Source organism: Chanodichthys erythropterus, chromosome 12 (genome assembly GCF_024489055.1).
Source record: "Chanodichthys erythropterus isolate Z2021 chromosome 12, ASM2448905v1, whole genome shotgun sequence".
Taxonomy (NCBI): Eukaryota; Metazoa; Chordata; class Actinopteri; order Cypriniformes; family Xenocyprididae; genus Chanodichthys; species Chanodichthys erythropterus.
In genome coordinates this window covers 29,579,500-29,599,704 of record NC_090232.1, presented here as the reverse complement: position 1 = coordinate 29,599,704, position 20,205 = coordinate 29,579,500, and the positions used below count along the sequence as shown (strand labels likewise).

Here is a 20,205-nt window from a genome sequence, read left to right as displayed (position 1 = left end):
GGTTATTACATTTCCCAGACATAATATGTGTACACACATTTTGGATAATTGCACATCCTGAATAGAGAATAATGTGAAAAATTTGACATATTGTATAGATGCAAAATCTCTACAGAAAAATAAAGACAGAAAAAAGTGACAGGCTGTCTAAAAGATAAATTTATATGGAACAGACAATTCTTGATTTACTGGTGCAAAATGAATAAGAGAACCTCATGTTATGATCAAGGTATGCCACACACTCAAATGATAAGATAACTAGCCTCATTAAAAAATATGGGCACTGTGAGGAATATTGTATTCCACAATACAATGCAAAATAATATCAACTCTTCCCATCTCTCATTATTTGATCAATCTACCAAGAATAAAACCTTTTTTTTTTTTAACACAATTAAATCCAAAATAATGATACTTATCTCCAAGATGACAATTGGACTACACTCATTGAATTAAAAATTATATGTTGTGAGTTACAACAATGTATGTCATGTGACAATAATAGCACAATATAGCTTCTGAAATGTTTTACTGTAAATGCATACTGCATATTAGAGTATTTAAAATACTTAAAAATAGAAAACAATTTACAGTGCAATGTGCCAGTATCCCATTCTAAACTTGGCATTAAAAAACACTCCTATACCATCCTTTTCACCCTGTATCCCATTTGCCAAACTGCCAAATGTCAATGGCTGAACCAGAAGCTGAAGTGTTGTATTGCTTTAACAGAGAGGACAGTGTTCTGAAAGAGTCGAAAAAACACAAACCCTTTAGCAATACACCCAAAAAATGGCTAGTTGTCTCTGTACATTAAACCGTGACAGGATTAAGTATTTTAGCATTAAAAAAAATGTCACACTTCATCTTTAAGAGATTAGAAATGTACAATGGAACTATTGACTTATCTCTAGGCTTTTAAGTTGAACAACTTGCTTGGCAAAAAGAGCAACACAAAAAGAGAACGTGATAAGCTTTTTAAACCCTTATGGCTACAATCTCTAATATAGCAGAGCTGCGAAACACAGGCTAGCAGCGGGCAGTGAGATTCTAAAGTGCCACAGCAGTGGGAGGCGCCCTAGAGCATTAGCTCAGCAACAGACATTCTCTCCAGGCAAATGTCAAATGAGTAGAATGTAAAAATCATTCATGATACATTAGGCAAGCAATTCAAGGATGACGTACTGCATCTGCTGGCATTCTGAAGTGTGCAAACAGTGAACACTTCTGATGTCCCATAATGCCAAGAGAGCTGAAGAGCAAACAAATTCAGAAAGGTGGCAGAGAACCGAGTTTTTAAGAGCTACTAAGAAAGTTGTTTCTTGTGGTTAAAAATAGCTTTTTAATAGGGATGCACAGTACATCATCACCATATTGCTTATCAACCAATACTGGATTTGTTTTAATGTGTTTTTATTGCTATCATTTGATATTGGATATTTAATTGTGCATGCTATTTTACTACTTTCACATAGACTACCTTTGCCATTGTCTAATGTTTATTTAAAGCTCACCTTTAGCACTACTAATTTAACAACATTAAATGTAATATTTAGCAAATAATCTCAAAATGAAGTTCCTAGTTGTCACAGTCACGTTTAGTTTGTCTTAGTTTTCATGGACTTTTAGTTTGTTGTCATTTATATAATTTATGAATATCATCTTTGTGTGAGTTTCCCGCCACTCATCTGTTATCATGGACTCTAACACTAATCATCACAGCTGTTCGTCTTTTAGTTCCTCCTGTTCACTCAGTGTTTGTCTGGTCATCGTTAGATTTAATAACGAGGTAACACTTTATTTTACAGTGCCGTAGTTACACTTACTATAGTAATAACAGTAAATGATGCATATCTAACCCTAAACCAAACCAAACCCTAACTATAACTCTACAGTAAGTACATGTAGTTAATTAATAGTACTCAGTACTTATTAGAGTAATTACAATCTAACTACGGCACTGTAAAATAAAATGTAACCAGTAAAGAAACCCTGAAGACACTTTTCTGAATCGGGGTGAATTACCATCAACCCGCCTTCGACCTCTTTGCTCCATCGCGGCCTGTCGACTTGTCGGCCCTGCCCTGTCTCCTCCAACCTTCGGCTCCACAGGAGAACCTCAGACTAGCGGCATCACTGGGTTCCCTCGTCCCACTGGTTCCCTTGGTCTATCGTCACTCTGCTTCCACACAGACTTACGGGCCATCTGCTGCGCTCCGTCCCTCCACCCCCACAGCTTCAGAAAGCTCCTTCTTCTCCTCGTTGTTGCCTCTGTCCTCAGTCACTCTGGCTCCACCTCAGCCCTTGGGTACTCTGTCTCCACTTCTGATGCTCGTCATCGCGGCATTGCCAAGATCTCCAGAGCCAGCGATGTCGCTTGAATCCATCGCCTCTTTGTCTGTGTCTATGGATCCGTCTCTGTTGGTTGTCCCACAGATGCCCTCCTTGACTCCATCGTGGGCTGTTGGCACTAGTGAGCTCTGGGTCTGCACCACCTGGCATCCTACATTTTACATCCGACATCCTCCCATCACCATTCTGTCACTTTAACCTCTCACCATCACTTTGCCATCACCTCGTCCATCTCCAAAACCCCCGCCACACCTCCCTTAGTTGCTAGACCTTCAGCCTAGCAGCTTCACTGGGTTCCCTCTTCCCCGGCTCCCCCTTGGTCTATCGTCACTCTAATTCTGCACGGGCCATCTGCTGCGCTCCGACCCTCCACCCCTACAGCTGCAGAAAGTTCCTCCTTCCCCTTGGTGTCGCTTCTGTCCTCAGTCACACTGGCTCAACCTCAGCCCTTGGTTACTCTGGCTTCACCGCTGATGTTCATCACCACGGCATCGCCAAGATCTCCAGAGCCAGCAATGCCGGTTGAGTCCATCGGATCTCCATCTGCACCTATGGATCCATCTGCCTAGTCTCCGTTGGTCATCCCCTAGATGCCATGAGTCACGGCTACACCTTCTTGGCTCCTCCCCTCCTCAACTCCACCGTGGGCTGTCGGCACTAGTGAGCTCTAAGTCTGCGCCACCAGGCATCCTACATCTGTGCCTCAGGAACACGTCCTGCCATCATTCCGTCACTTCAGCCTCTCACCATCTCTTCGCCATCTCCTCGTCCACCTCCAAAACTCTCTCCACACCTTAGTTGTTCCGTTATGGAGGTCATGCTTTGCTGGAGGGGGGTGTAATCTTTAAATGTAATGTTTAGCAAATCTCAAAATGAAGTTCCTATTTGTCACAGTCACGTTCAGTTTTTCTTAGTTTTCATGGACTTTTAGTTTGTTGTTCATTCATATCATGTGTTCCTTTGTTTGAGTTTCCTGCCACTCATCTGTTACCATGGACATTAACAGTACTCATCACAGCTGTTCATCTTTTAGTTCATCACCATCCTCCTGTTCATTCAGCGTTTGTGTGGTCACCCTTACATTTAGTGTGTTGCCCTGCCTTGGATTATTGTCATTAAATGCTGGTGTCTTCTTCTGTCATTAAATGTCTTCTTCTGTCTGCCTGCAACAACCTGTGACACTAGTGTCCATATATGAATATATTTTTCATATGTTTTAATGTTGCAATATTTAAATTCACTTGTAACATCTTATTAAAATTTTTATCTGATTTTGCGGTCTTATTTTTAATTTATTTACATAAAATAATATAGAATTGTAATATTTTGCATTGAGTTCAAGTTGATCTATTCGCCAAAAAGAAAGTTGCTTGGTTTAAAAGGTTTTCAACAGTGCTTTGATCTGCCTGCATTGAAACCGTTTTCTTTAAGAGCTGCTGTGCAGCCAAAATGATATACCAGTTATCATTGTAAAGCTGCTTTGACATAATCTGCATTGTAAAAAGCGCTATATAAATAAAGGTGACTTGACTTGACGACGTTAAAGTGAGCTCACTGTGAGCAGTGCCTATGCATTGCTATATACTATTGACAATGGACCTTTTATTGGTAATGTGGCCCTGCACCTTTAGCAGTCATAACAAAAAATAATTAGCAGCTTATCAATATTGGCCAAAATTGTAAAATCATTGCATCCCTAATGTTAAAAAATACTCAAGAACTTTTTTTTTTTTTTTTTCATTATGGTTATTAGTACATTATTGGTCAAGAATATACAATGCCAACCTCGAACTGACACAGCTGGATCCCTTAAGATCAAACATCACCAACAGTTTAGAAGTTTTTCATTGAATTTGGTAGATACTCTGAAAGTACGGGAATTCATCTGCCTCTCTATTCTTTTGCTTCTGTCCCTGACACACACACACACACACACACACACACACACACACACACACACACACACACACACACACACACACACACACACACACACACACACACACACACACACACACACACACACACACACACACACACACACACACACACACACACACACACACACAGGTTTGTTTTGCTATCTTAGTGAGGACATTTCATAGGCGTAATGGTTTTTATACTGTACAAATTGTACATTATATCCCCCTACACCACTTCTACCCCTAAACCTACCCATCACAGAAAACCTTCTGCATTTTTACATTTTTAATCAAATATTGTTTAGTATGTTTTTAAAGCTATTTTAAATGAGGACTCATGAAATGCCCTCATATTTCATGTTTACGTTGTAATACCAGTGTAACACCCATGTCATTATACAAATTTGTGTCCTCATAGATCACAAACACACACACACACACACACACACACACACACACACACACACACACACACACACACACACACACACACACACACAAACACCATGCTGAGAAACTGGTCTCTGATGGGCAGGGGAGAGCTGATTATGGATTCACTTTGCAGCAGGAGCCGCCCTGACGCTGGGGATTTGATTAGGGCTTTGACAGGTGCCAGTGCGATTGCAGCCTTAATCTGAGGAGTGATCTGCTTAGATAATGTGCAAAAAGGAAAAAGAGACAGAGGTGGCAGGAAATGGGAGGAGGCAGTTTGTAGAGATGCACTGAACGGCCCTGTGACAGCAGAGCTTTGCTTTTGATGTACTCACTAAGTCTAAATCATATCGCAGACAGCATGCTATCTTAAGAGTGGTACTTCATCTGGTGCATCTTGCAAATCCTGAGAAAAAGCGTGAAAACGAGTGCCTTTCACACTACAGAATCTTTAAAGCACTTGGAGAATGGTTGAAATGCTCTGTTACTGTATGATAATGAAGGGAATGTAATGATGCCTCTGACTGCTGTTGCCATCTCCTATTCTCTCACATGTACAGAAAACCTCCCCACAGGCTGCAGCAGCATGAACCGGGTCAATCACTGATGTCTCTATCATGGCTGTCCCTTCCTCTTTCCATACAGGAGGTGTACTTGCATCATTGGATCACAGCAGGATTCTCTCATCTACTTTCATCTACTGTCAGGAATGGGGCTTTTCTCAGTCAATCAAAAATGAAGTAGGAGTGGGTGGTATGACCAAAATCTTAGTAATTTTATACCTTGTTAACTGTTTATTTAAGCAATGTCCCACCAGCAAGTGCTGTTGTACAGAATATCACTTTGATGTTGCTTTTCACACAACTATACAGGAGCTGATATCGAGTGGCACCCATTTCAGACAAAATCTGGCCTATTAGTTCTTACTTGTTCTCCATCATGCAGTTGCAAGGGGGGGAAAAAGGTAAAGTATCAAGCTTTGAGCATTCCGCTTTTTACTCCCGTTTCTGAGTGAATCTGAAGCCAGAGAAAATAGACACTGCATTTGCTCCTGGCCCCTGGCAAAATCAGCTCACATACCCTGATATGAATTAAACACCGAAAACACAGGCAAGCTGAGAGATAAAACAGTGAAACGTCCCAGTGTTATATATTATCAGTCTTGGAAAAACACTCATTATATGTGACAGTTATTTTTCAAAACATATTATACTTTATATTATATAACATACATACTGTATTAATTAATTATTATTAATATTATTAATTAATTGATTAATTGATTGATTGATTGATTTGACCTTGATTGACACTGATCAAAATGTGAAATTATTCATAACAAGTGAATAAAAAGTCAATCAGAGCAAAAACAGTGGCTAGGCTATAATAAGACTAGAAAAGGGATAGTTCACCCAAAAATGAAAAGTCTGTCATCATTTGCTCACTCTCAAGTTGTTCAAAACCTGTATGAACTATAATACAAAAGAAGATATTTTGAAGAATGTCGGTAATCAAACAGTTGATGGACCCCAATGACCACTGTAAAGCTGCTTTGAAACAATCTTTGTTGTATAAAGTGCTATATAACTTAAGGTGACTTGACATGACTTCCATAGTAAGGGAAAGAAAAAATACTAGGGAAATCAATGGGGCCCATCAACTGTTTGGTTACCAGCATTCTTCAAAATATCTTCTTTTGTGTTCAGCAGAAGAAAGAAAATCATACAGGTTTGGAACAGCTTGAGGGTCAGTAAATAATTACAGAATTTTCATTTTTGGGTGAACTAACCCTTTAAGACCAAAAGTCTCAACACAGTAATACACTGCATTTCTTCTGATTGAGTCACGTTAAAAGCTGTTGCAAGCAGATATGCACACCTGTGACCACATCAGCTGAATTCTATAATAACGTGACAAGTTGCTATGTTGCTTGATGATCATTGACAACCCACAGTTACACCACATCCATACTGAACACGAGTGGCATGTCAAAGTTAATCAGCCCCTTTATAATCTATAAGGCTGCACTGCAAGCACTTGTATATATATATATATATATATATATATATATATATATATATATATATATATATATATATATATATATATATATATATATAATATTTATACTATCATTTAAAAGATTAGGCTCAGTTAAAAATATGACAGGAAATGTTTCTAAAGGTTTCGAAAGATTTCTATTTAAAATAAATTTTGTTCTTTTTAACTTTCTCATCAAAGAATCCCGAAACAAAATGTATCACAATTTCACAGAAATATTAATCTATTTGTTAATGTTACATGAGCACCAAATCAGCATGTTAGAATGATTTAATGATCAAGGACACTAAAGACTGGAGAAATGGCTGTAACAACAGATTTGTGATAAAATTACATTTAAAAAAATATTCAAATAGAAAACAGTTATTTTAAATTGCAATATTATTTTTGATTAAAAAAAAATGCAGGCTTGATGAGCATAAGAGAATTCTTTCAAAAATATTTAAAAGTCTTGCGACCCCAAACTTTTGACTGTAGGGTTTACATATATACATACAGTGGTGTGAAAAACTGTTTGCCCCCTTCTTGATTTTTTATTTTTTTGCATGTTTGTCACACTTTAATGTTTCAGATCATCAAACAAATTTAAATATTAATCAAAGATAACACAAGTAAACAGAACATGCAGTTTTTAAATGAAGGTTTTTATTATGAAGGGAAAACAAAACCCACATGGCCCTGTGTGAAAAAGGGCTTGCCCCCTAAACCTAATAACTGGTTGGGCTACCCTTAGCAGCAACAACTGCAATCAAGCGTTTGCAATAACTTGCAATGAGTCTGTTACAGCACTGTGGAGGAATTTTGGCCCACTCATCTTTGCAGAATTGTTGTAATTCAGCCACATTGGAGGGTTTTCGAGCATGAACTGCCTTTTTAAGGTCATGCCACAGCATCTCAATAGGATTGAGGTCAGGACTTTGACTAGGCCACTCCAAAGTCTTCATTTTGTTTTTCTTCAGCCATTCAGAAGTGGACTTGCTGGTGTATTTTGGATCATTGCCCTGCTGCAGAACCCAAGTTCGCTTCAGCTTGAGGTCACGAACAGATGGCCGGACATTGTCCTTCAGGATTTTTTTGGCAGACAGCAGGATTCATGGTTCCATTTATCACAGCAAGTCTTCCAGGTCCTGAAGCAGCAAAACAGCCCCAGACCACCACACTACCACCACCATATTTTACTGTTGGTATGATGCTCTTTTTCTGAAAGGCTGTGTTACTTTTACGCCAGACATAATGGGACACACAACTTCCAAAAAGTAATTTTTGTCTCGTCAGTCCATAGAGTATTTTCCTAAAAGTCTTGGGGATCATCAAGATGTTTTCTGGCAAAACTGAGACAAGCCTTTATGTTCTTTTTGCTCAGCAGCAGTTTTCGTCTGGGAACTCTGCCATGCAGGCCATTTTTGCCCAGCCTCTTTCTTATGGTGGAGTCATGAACACTGACCTTAACTGAGGCAAGTGAGGCCTTCAGTTCTTTGGATGTTGTTGTGGGGTCTTTTGTGACCTCTTGTATGAGTCATCGCTGCGCTCTTGGGGTAATTTTGGTCAGCCGGCCACTCCTGGGAAGGTTCACCACTGATTTTGCCATTTGTGGATAATGGCTCTCACTGCGGTTCACTGGAGTACCAAAGCTTTAGAAATGGCTTTATAACCTTTTCCAGACTGATAGATCTCAATTACTTTCTTTCTCATTTGTTCCTGAATTTCTTTGGATCTCAACATGATGTGTAGCTTTTGAGGATCTTTTGGTCTACTTCACTTTGTCAGGCAGGTCCTATTTAAGTGATTTCTTGATTGCGAACAGGTGTGGCAGTAATCAGGCCTGGTGTGATACTCAGGTGTGATAAACAACAATTAAGTTATGTTTTAACAGGGTGGGTGGTGGGGGGTGGTGCAAGGACTTTTTCACACATTGGGATTTTGTTTTCCCTTCATAATAAAAACCTTTCATTTAAAAACTGCATGTTGTGTTTACTTGTGTTATCTTTGATTAATATTTATTTATTTGTTTGATGATCTGAAACATTAAAGTGTGACAAACATGCAAAAAAAATAAAAAATCAGGAAGGGGTCAAACACTTTTTCACACCACTGTATATGTATAGGCACATTACTTGCTAACCCTATAGCAGAGAAAGAGAAAGAGAACAAAGCAGGATTTAGTGTTAGAACTCACCAAGGCAGAGACCGTCACTTTCCTCATAGCCTATGCTGCAGACACAACGGCCCAGCGGCACCAGCCAATCACCATCAGCGCCACAGTACAGCTTGGGTGTGTCACGTTCCTCTGCGTTCTCAACACATGCCCCCCTGACCTCCACCAATGAAGAGGAATCCACCCGCGGTACAGTGTCGGGGAAGGCGGCAAGGTTTCTCAGGGTAGATGGACATTTTTTGTAATAAACTCTCACAGACACCAGGGCGATGCATGCGCCCACATCCTGGAAGGCCAAGTAGAAACCCTTACGAGCTATTGGTCCCACTTCCCGCACTTCAGTATTCAGCCTCAGAACACGATCGCCCAGGTCTGTCTGTGTGAAACTCTCGTCGGCAGCAATAGTATCAATTTTAGCATACTCGTTAGGATGAAAATGAGCATTGGCACCATGTGGCTCATCTGTCTCGAAGTAGAGGAGGTTAAAAGTCTCCTTACAGGTGCCAGAGACCCAGGGGATGCTGTTGCAGTCCCGCAGAGTGAAGCGAAGCTCCACGTAGATCTTTTGTGCAGCCTGACGGGGTATCCAGTTTGTACGGAGCCAGTTGTTCTGGTTGGGTTCCATTACGTGGCACACCTGGAAGGTGTGGATGGGCCGGTTGTGCTCATCCATCTCCGTGATGGCGTCCCACTGTGGAGAGCAAAGGACAAAGGAATGAGAAGATAGATAGTGGGATAATAGGAGAAAGCAATAGAAAGGTGTGAATGCTCAGGAAGGGTGCTGTGCTTATTGAGTTCTCTAAGGGACTCAGCGCAGCTGGAGCCCAGACAAATTGAAGTTAGCTTCATAAAATTAACATTTGTGCTTGACTGTAAAATGAAAAATACATGCAATCTAATAATTAATTTGTTGAGTAAGGTGATAGCTAACTTTTTTGCCAAACTCAAAAACCAAATAAAAAATACATAATCAATAAAACATGAATAAATACATACAGGGTATCTTTTTAATAATCAGATTTTATTATCCTGTCTCATATCAAATATTGAGAATGCTGCCTTCATGTGCTAGCGGAAATTTCCTACTTCCCACTTCTGAAGTCATAATTACAAGTTTGTCATGTTTAAAGGGTTAGTTCACCCAAAAATGAAAATTCTGTCATCAATTACTCACCCTGTTTTTCCACACCCGTAAGACCTTCGTTCATCTTCAGAACACAAATTAAGATATTTTTGATAAAATCCGATGGCTCAGTAAGGCCTCTATTGCTAGCAAGATAATTAACACTTTCAGATGCCCAGAAAGCTACTAAAAACATATTTAAAACAGTTTTATGAGTACAGTGGTTCAACCTTAATTTTATAAAACGACAACTTTTTGTGCGCCAAAAAACAAAATAACGACTTTTCAACAATATCTAGTGATGGCCGATTTCAAAACACTGCTTCATGAAGCTTCAAAGTTTTACAAATCTTTTGTTTCGAATCAGTAGTTCGGATCGCGTATCAAACTGCCAAAGTCACGTGAACTATTGGAATTGCAAAACACTTACAGTATGACGTAACAAAGCCTTGTTTACTGAAATCAGATGACTTTGCCGATCCAATCCACTGATTCGAAATAAAAGATTCGTAAAGCTTCGAAACAGTGTTTTGAAATCGGCCATTACTAGATATTGTTGAAAAGTCTACATTGTGGGTCATTGTGTGGGTAAGTAATAAATTACAGAATTTTCACTAGATACTACATTGATTGCTGATAATTTTGGAATTTCAGTTAAATAAATGCTGTTTTCCCTGTGTAAAATATATACAAAATGCATCAAATGGTTATTTATATACGTACATATACATGACTGTAAAAACAAGAGAAACCAATGTAGTGTTGTGGAAAAAACAAATAAAACTTAACAATCACTACAGCAATAGTTCTCTCCCACAGCATGTTTAAAGTTTATGGCCCACCAAAACTGGAAACACAGTAACAAGAAAATCTCAGAGCTTGCTCCAAATAAAATTTCTATATTATTGCAATGGTTGTGCAGATTTACTTTTCGCATCTATTTTATTACTTTCAGACTGAACACTCTCTACAGTCAATCTTGGCTATATGTACTCTCACTCAGAGAGGTCTCATTATTGGAGGAGGAATAAGCATGAGGCTTAGCAACAATCTTAGCAACATGAGAAGAAAGTTTACTTGAAATATTTTTAGATATGTTAAAAAAAAAATAAAAAAAATGCTAATTATGCTCTGGGATGCCATCTCTGACAGGACCACTGACAGCTCACAAGCGTCTAACTGCATGTGTGGAATACATGTGACTGACATGCAAATGGACATTTTCATTGGATTTCAGACTACACATACACAATAGATTTAGAATCTGCAATTGGATTGAACTTATTTGACTTGTCTGTAGCTACTAATTGCCATTCTCAAAATAAATGTCCATGATAAATTCCATATAGCACTTGAAATAACACACAGTAAGCTTGGGTCTCATTAAAAATTGCTTGGATTATTCTTATTTATATACACAAGAGAACATATCATGAGAAACTGACAACTAAGTCACAAAATGTGGATTTGTTCTTAACTTTGTTCTATTTTTTATGAATTTGAATTATTCTAAATGTGGTTAGGGTTAGCCATCACTATGTAAGAGCTTTACACACAATCTTTTGTCACTCTTAGCAAACATATGCCACTCTTTAAATATGCGCTGTCTCCAGCAAGATCCTCGAGCAATGCTAAGCGTGCCACTCTTAAAACTGCTTCAGACAAAATAAACACCTTTTATACAAACCCGGCCTACAGGATGAACATGATTTCACCAAGTACAACATGATCCTGGATGAACATATTTGATCCTGCAACAACATTCCAATCAACCAATTAGATATGAGAGACAAGCTTACAGTTTATGTCTAGTTTAGGCTTACAACCAGCATTAGGTGCTTCTACAATGGTGTTATTCACCTATCATTTCCCTCTGATTTTTGGGATCAGCTATGGGTAGGATTAAGTTTAGGGCAAAATCACAGTGGCCAGATTACAGACCTCTCATTAGGCAGAGGTACACTGATTTAAGGCAGAGGAATCACGCAGCTTGACTATAACACACCCTTTCTTATTCATCACGGCTGCATTTATTTAATCAAAATTACAGTATTTTTAATTGAAACTGTATTTTGTTTGTGAAAAATATTGTGAATATAAAAATATTGTTCAGTGTCATGTGATCCTTCAGAAATTATTCTCATTTGCTCCTCTTTTTAACACATTTTAGTATGAAAGTTATTGATGAATCATGATTTGTTTGTGAAAACATTCGCACACAGATTTCACGCACAAATTGTGTGTACGGACAGTAAGTGAATGAGAAAATATACAAAATATCACTGCCCATTTACTTCATTGTCACATCCAGGCACTATGAGACTCCTTACTGCCATTTTCAAGAGACTTACATCATTTTTCAGGTAGTACCTCTAGGTTGTGATATGCTACACATATACTGGGTAATGCTGAGGTTGTGGACAAAAGGCAAAAGAGGCTAATAGATTTACCAAAGCCACAAGCTACAGCTGAATGAAACCGCAATGACAGGACGTCTGGCCATCACACTGCTGCTCTGCTTTGAGCAACTTTCTACATTGTTCTCTCTTTTACACTTCTTTTTCTTTCCAAACACATTCTCTTGCAAACATTTATTTTTTCCAAACATTTCCAATAACTTGTCAACATGCTCTCACTCTCTTTTCCAAGTTCTCACTTTCTTTTTCACAAATTTTTGCTATGTTCTGGCCTTTTTATTTTCCACACATTCACTCTCTTTTCTCTCACTCAGTCCTTTTCTTCTACACTTTTTACACACCTTACACTATTCCTCCCTTTTCTGTCTCTACTTCTATCCTCCAATCATCTCTTTCCTCTTCTTTTTCTTTTATTACTTATCTCCCTAATCTTTCTCTCTCTCATAATTAATTAGGAAGGACGCACTTCATTAGCACTAAAGCCTCCACTTATTCACTTTCATTATTGCAGTGATAAGCTAAGCCTTCCCTAATAGCCTCTCAATCAGAAACTTGCTGTATCATAGCCCTGATGTGTGCCGATAGATCCTCACAATAGACTTCAAACTAACGTTTGACTGAAAGAACGTCTGTAAAGTTCTGTTTCACAACACAACAGGTCAAGTCAACGCAAGTTTAGTTTATACTGTATGTCATTTGCATAGCTTAAACAGGATATATTGGGCATTAAAATGCCTGACAAGATCAGGTCACAAGAACACCAGAACAACTGCACAGAGACCCACAGAAATAAGATATGTAAACATCTCAGAAGAAAATATTGTACTGTATAAATAAAGTAAATAGGAGTGACTGGGGCAATATGTCACACATGGAAGTGGTCACAAGGGCTAAACCTATCATCTGTAATATCTATAAACTGTATAATCTGTATAATGTAGACATACACAGATATGCTTGCTTTATATAATTATTATATATCATTATTTAATTATTAAATATAATTATTTTGGTTATGTCCTCCAAACTAAATTCCAATGTTCTCATATTTCTTATACTTAAAATTCCAATTTTATTTTCATTTTTTTACAGATTGAGAAAACACCCATAAATGTCTTAATGGCCATTAAATGGTATTTTGCAATTTATTTAACAATATTATTATAATTATCATTATACCTCTTTAAGTTTTTTTTTTTTTTTTTTTTTTTTTTTTTTCAGAACATTAGCAACATCATATAGTATGTGAGACGAGACTGCAGCTGCAAACTACAAACTGCAGCTGTCACATATATATTCATATGTGACCCATTTTGACTTTGTACTTTATATTTCTGTTATGACAACTTTAACGCAAGGAATATATTCCATTTACCAGCCAACTGGCAAGTAACAAATTTATTTACTCAACACAGCCAGTTGTTGCTCACATTTGACACTTGTTGAGTGTTAATTTTGGACCCTGTAAGTAATTTTTAGCCTATCTATTTTTTTTTTTTCTTTTTTTCTTTCTTTTTTTTTCCAGTAAATGTTGAAGCAGTGGAATTCTTAGTTTATCTTGAATCTAGTAGAAGCTGAAACCATTAGCTATTAATAACAGACATACTGTAATGTAAATACTTTAACTGTAAAATACTGTAAAAGCCTATTTACACCAAACCTGCATTTTCTGTAAACCACAAGAAAACTACATATACTACAATCAGAAAATACTATACTACAATGATTTGTAACAGGCAAAGGCCTGTTGACATGTCCTTTCTGACTGATTGTAATATTACTACACTCCACCAGAGGCACTAGGAGACCTGGGTGTATGGTTTATACCCAGGTGTGTAGTAGAGCAAGTTAGATTTGTTGGGCAGAGGAAGCATGGCCTATATTCTGTGTTACCACAAACCACTTTGAGTCCTGGGGCCGTATTCACAAAACATTTTATCTTACCACTAAGAGTTCTCCTAAATAGCAGTAAAAGTTCTTAGCTAAGAGTTTTCTCTTAAAACCTATTCACAAAGCTGCTGAGACCAACTTTTACTAAGGAATCGACTGAAGTCTTAAGCTAAGAGTAAGGGCGGGGTTGACCTCGTTGCTATGGAGTATACACACAGTGATTGGCTGATGGGGAGGAGTCAGTGATTTAATCATAGAAATATTGTAAAATGAAGTGTCATATTCCCATATTAAAATAAAGGTTTTAAAATACAAATGTTGCACTATTCAAATAAATATGTTTTAATAAAAATGTATATATTCCAAAATATACATATATTACTCTATTCAATCATTTGTAAGTGTGAACTCATGAAAACCATTGCCCCAGGTAATCAGCTAATATTTATTTATTTGTTAAAGATTTATTTTTGGCGTCTCATCATAGATTCAAATCTATAAATCAAAATATATTGCATTTATAAAGAAAAGGTTGAGCACCCAAGGCTCTATCGCTATTGCCTCAATGGTGTTCACTGTTCAGTGTTTTTCGGTGGATTAGGACTGTTTGTGATTTGGTCTTAGTGACTTAGGAGTCCTCTTGACTACTCCTAACATTTCACAGATTTAGGAGCTAGTTTTAGTGCTAAAATGCTTTGTGAAATTCTCTTAGAGCAAAAATTTAGGACTCCTAAAATTAGGACTGACACGCCCATTATTTTTAAGAGTTTCTCCTAAATTGGTAAGTTAGGAGCTACTTTTAGCCTTAAGATGTTTTGTGAATACGGCCCCTGATTGGGAAACTTAGGTTTTGAGCTCAATCAAAGTAAGAAATCTTTTCTTTTCTTTTCTTTCTCTTAATTTATACTATATATTTTTGGTGTGGCTTTGTATGGGTTTGTAATCAATGTACATGCTAATTCTATGTTTTCTGTACGGTTTGAGATTATTTGCTAAATGGCCTCCTTGCTAATGTTAAGTTTATGTCTTATATTGTAGAAGGACTCTTTATTGCTACTGGCAATTTTATGACTACCATTCACTGCTGGGAGTTCAAAAGATGATGTCCATTCATAAACTATGTCTTTACTTCACCTTGTGGATCTTTTGGATCTCATGCACAAGGATTATGAAAATGTGACTGTTCTTTTTGGGATTGACTGCACGTTGGATTTATTCATTGTGGAGTGGAGTATTCTATGTTTCAAGACTACAATTGCCATCTTTACTGGTTTCAAGGACTGTGAAACCTATTTAAAGCCGAGCCTGCCTACATTCATACAGACTGTTTTGTTCCACATGCTCATTGTTTGTTTTGTTTCAATATCCATTGCTAGGTTTATTGTCTATATATTGTTTTTTGGTTGTTTGTGGGTTGGTTTACTTATATAAAATTGCACAAACACATTTTCATTGCATGACTGTTCTGTGTGATTTATACCTGGTTTAGATTAGGTCTATGTAAGTTGGCTGTTCCCTTCCCTAAAAATCTGATCTATAGCAGTTTTGTACTTAAAGTGGTTGAGGCTGTTATAGATTTATGGACTTAAATTTTTCAGATGTCAATTTTTTTTTTTTAGGTATAAAAAAAAATAATTTGCCAGTGGTTCCCGTGAGATGTTCCTTTGGGTCTTTGCAATGTGGTTTTTACATTTATGAGTAAATTAAGGTCTGAGGGTAAACATAACTTCACAATAATTTAGAAATTTTTCTCAGTGTAAATTACACAACCATATTGAGAAAAAAAAAAAAAAAAAAAAAAATATATATATATATATATATATATATATATATATATATATATATATATATATATATATATATATATATATATATATATATATATATATATATATATATATATATATATATATATATATATATATATATATATATATATATATTTCCGTCAGCAAATGGCAGCCGCTTTCGGGCAGAGCGGGTGGAAGGAGGATTTGAACGGAGCGATATGGAGTGCGGCAGTTTAGGGAGTTTTGGATGGCATAAATAATAGAAGAAACAAACAAAAACATGGCAAAGGATTACACAGTCAATTGGGATGATTTTTTTATAAGACTTGGGAGGAGGCTAAATGAGACTCGCATTTCGCAGTTGCTGTGTGCATCTGTATAATGTGTCCGTGCGGTAAATGTATGCAAGCCGATGTGTGCATTTGTAGTATATGTATGCGTGTATAAAAAAAAACTGATTTAGTTTTGGTGTGATTTTATTAATGTATATTAATGTATTTAATAATATTTGTTTATTGTCATTGTCTTGTACATTTGTAGGTTTATAAAATACCCTGGAACCTGTGGAGAGTGAACAAACATTATTCTGCACAAAAAGGGAATAATACTCTGATGTTGATGATAATGTTTAGCAAACTTGTCATTATCCCTAGACAGGTCATATAATGTTATTCATGAAGGCATGAAATATATAAATTGACCTCAGTGCAGCACACAGACTCTGGGTAGTTTGATACATGTCCTGATGCAATAATCTCCTCTCACCCTGCCACTGCCTTCCAGCCTTTTGTTTCTCATCAGCTTTTTTGTTGGAGGTAAAATGAAGCATTTAGAAGAACAGGGAGGCAGCAGCGTGCTTTCAATCTCCTGCTAGAAAGTGACCAGATACATCTAAGAACACTGCGGTGGGGATTAGATATCAGCACGCGGCTTAAGATGCTACATGCACTGATAAAAGTGGCTGAGATGGATGAACCTAAAATCGCTGGCTACACATCACATTAAGTTGGCAGGGGTCCACAGAGGAGGATTCAAAAACAGCACAGATCGGTGTGATAGAGGCAACATAGAGGAAATGCATCTTGGGGCTGAAGGGGGATTCATTGCTTTTAAAATGGTTTAAAAATGGTTTCTATCAGCAGACGTCTAAGACAGCTGACTCTCCTTTGATATCTGTCATCATTTCTCCACTTGGAAACTGACTGCGAAAAAAGGCATATCGCTTGTGCAGTCGCTGGGAAGTGCCCACACGCAATCATCAAGACATAGGATATTTTAGATAATGCCGGTACACTATAACGCATAAGAAAAGCAATATGCTTATAACAACACACACATAAAAACACAGTTGAATCTGTCAGTGGTGGTCCTCTGTTTGGAATACAGCTTGTTTCTGACTGTATTTGGTCTCCCTGGCTGTAAATGAACCTTTTCAGCAAGCGCCTCTGAACTGACTAGCATGTCAATACGCACACTCAATAGCTTAAAAGCATCTATTATCACCATTGATTTCTGTTTGTCAGATCCAGCTTAGGATTGATCATTAAAGCTTTGATTTTTCTGCTCGTCTTGCATTGAAAGTGCACACTTCGAGACTCCATAATAGAATTTATACAACCAAAATAAAGGTCTTCTATCAGGGGAGTTGTGGGGGTCTATCAATTGCAAACGAGCTCTGGGCAAATGAAAATACAATTAGGCTTGAGTGTGAGTTTAATTATCTTTTAATTATTAAGTACACATTAACCTTGGGTAATGGAAGTGCTTTGTGAGAAAGATAACGGTACTACCTTAGACTCTATAATTGATTAATTGACTTCCACTTCTAATGGCATCAATGAAAACACCAAGTGAATGACAAACATTCATTTCTGTGTCATGGATCTTTTCAACCTTGCACAATGCCTGTGGCTCAAATACTGTATTTATTTGTTCATTTGCTTTCTTGTTTGTATAATCTATATATTGTTTATTATTTATTATTGAAAGTTATTATACAGTGTAACCAATACAAAACGTTATGTCACTCCAAAATTAAATTAAAGTGGTTTACTTGATCACAGAGAGAAAAATATATTTGAATGAAAAACAAGCAAACAGGGCATGGAAATGAAAAATACATTAACTCATAAAAATATATATTTTTTTTTTTTTAAAAATCACAAAGGTCAAATACTGTAATTTTAGAATCTCACCTACTCTATGATTAGTTTCAGTGATAATAATACTGATTCTTTTGCAAGATATCTCAAGGTGCTGAAATCTCATTTTGAACATGCAGTCTGAAAAATGCAGTTACAAAAAAAGGGCATGAAAAATGTCTAATTTAGCTCTGGGTGAAGTCAGACATACATCAATATACCTTTAGGTCTATTCCTACTTAATCTCTCTTTTGTCTTATTTTGCTTTCATTATCCCAGACTGTTTTACAACCTAGACTCAAATACAATCTCTATTCTGATATGACTTTATTTCCAGTTGGAAAAAAGGAAGAGCAAATCAAAACCTTGTTTCTCATAAGAGAAACAAAAAAAAAAAAAAAAAAAAAAAAGTGACAGAGAGAAAGAGAGTAAGATAGAAAGGAAAATGTCATCTACCCTCAACAAAGAAAGTAAGTAAGAGGGACAGTGGATAAAGATGGAGAAAGATACTGTTCAAATCTAACATCTAGAACCTGCAACACAAAAGGTGGACAGTGATGAAAGACTGCATTTATGGCCTGTGTCATTTAAACAACAAAAAAAAGGTTTCTCTTCCATCATGCACCAGCGAAGGACAAAGGAAACAAGAGCAGGAGAGGCCAACGGGACCTGTGACATCAGGGTCACTCTGGACGGTCCAGAACAACACTATAGAATGACCTACTTCCACCCTGAATCCTTCTGCACAAAGAACTCTCTACATTCTTTTGTTATTATGACTCCAGTACAAGAAACATCACAAAAAAAAAAAAAAAAAAACAGCAAAGGGACACATTTGACATTTCGTTCTGTCTGTTATCAAGGTTCTCCTCCCTAGTGACAACTGGAATGGCCACAGCCAAAGTTTCTTTTAGGAAACAATACATAATGGGTGGAATTCCCTAATAACTGTGATATTCATCCACACTGTCTGCATTGTTTTAGCACCCAATTTGCTACAAGAATTATGCAAATATGTTAATGGCACAAACACATCCAAAACTTTTGCTGAATGCAATTTGCATGGTGCAATTCCTCATCTCACTGAGTTTAGTGAAAAATCGCAATATAAAAAAGCCTAATTTACATAGAAAGAAGGTATACTGGCTTGAATTAAATACTCATTTAGCACCTGGTTAAACTGGATTGCAGGTCCTTGAACAAGATTTTTGTGCTGAAATACCGCATGCAAAAGTGGTGCAATGCACATTGCTTGTACATTCTGGTCACTTGTATTCAGCACAAATCAAACAGATTGCTCAATGTATTGTATTACCTGAAAAGCATCATGCTGTTCTTGAGAGCAAACACATGATACAACATGTACCAAGGCCGATCAAGCATGTAAATGAGCAGAGGCTGCGTTCCCTTTTGAAGTTGAATTCAACACTGCATCTTGGATCAAGGCTATGGGGAAATGCCATCAGCATGACCGGTATCTGAAGCACGTGTAAACAACAGTAGTATAAGAGGGTGCCCATTGCACATGTCATCAACCTTTTTTGTCTCCAGGAGATGCTTGTTTGTATGCACTTGTAAGGCAAACAATACTAGTGAAGTGTATTCAACTCCTCGAGATAGCTGGATGTGCACATTATGATGCATTCACACGACTGACTGAAGTAAGGAGCGACGGAAAGAGACTGGTAAGATAGCATTACACTATCTTTTCTAGTCTAGAGCAATGCTGTGGTTCTGTATGCTTCTCTGAGGCCTAGGTCCAGGGCCAGATAGATAGATTGTAGAGATCCTTGATGTTTAGACCCTGCCAAATTGGCACAGGATTAGAGGTTTTTGACAAATCATAAATCTGAAACTGCTCTTTCTGTTGCCCATTTCATTTGCAGGCTATGCAGTGCTTGATTGCAATTTATGTGTGCTGG

General features: G+C 37.3%; 1 protein-coding gene across 2 annotated transcripts in view; it reads right to left on the bottom strand.

Annotated features, from left to right (window-relative positions):
- The window catches only part of epha6 (eph receptor A6), a 175,690-nt gene that overhangs the window by 116,005 nt on the left and 39,480 nt on the right, over window positions 1-20,205 (bottom strand). For both annotated transcript variants that reach the window (XM_067405288.1, XM_067405289.1), the window contains exon 3: window positions 8,944-9,613. In XM_067405288.1, the coding sequence (XP_067261389.1) occupies window positions 8,944-9,613 (670 nt within the window). The remainder of the gene's footprint in view (window positions 1-8,943; window positions 9,614-20,205) is intronic.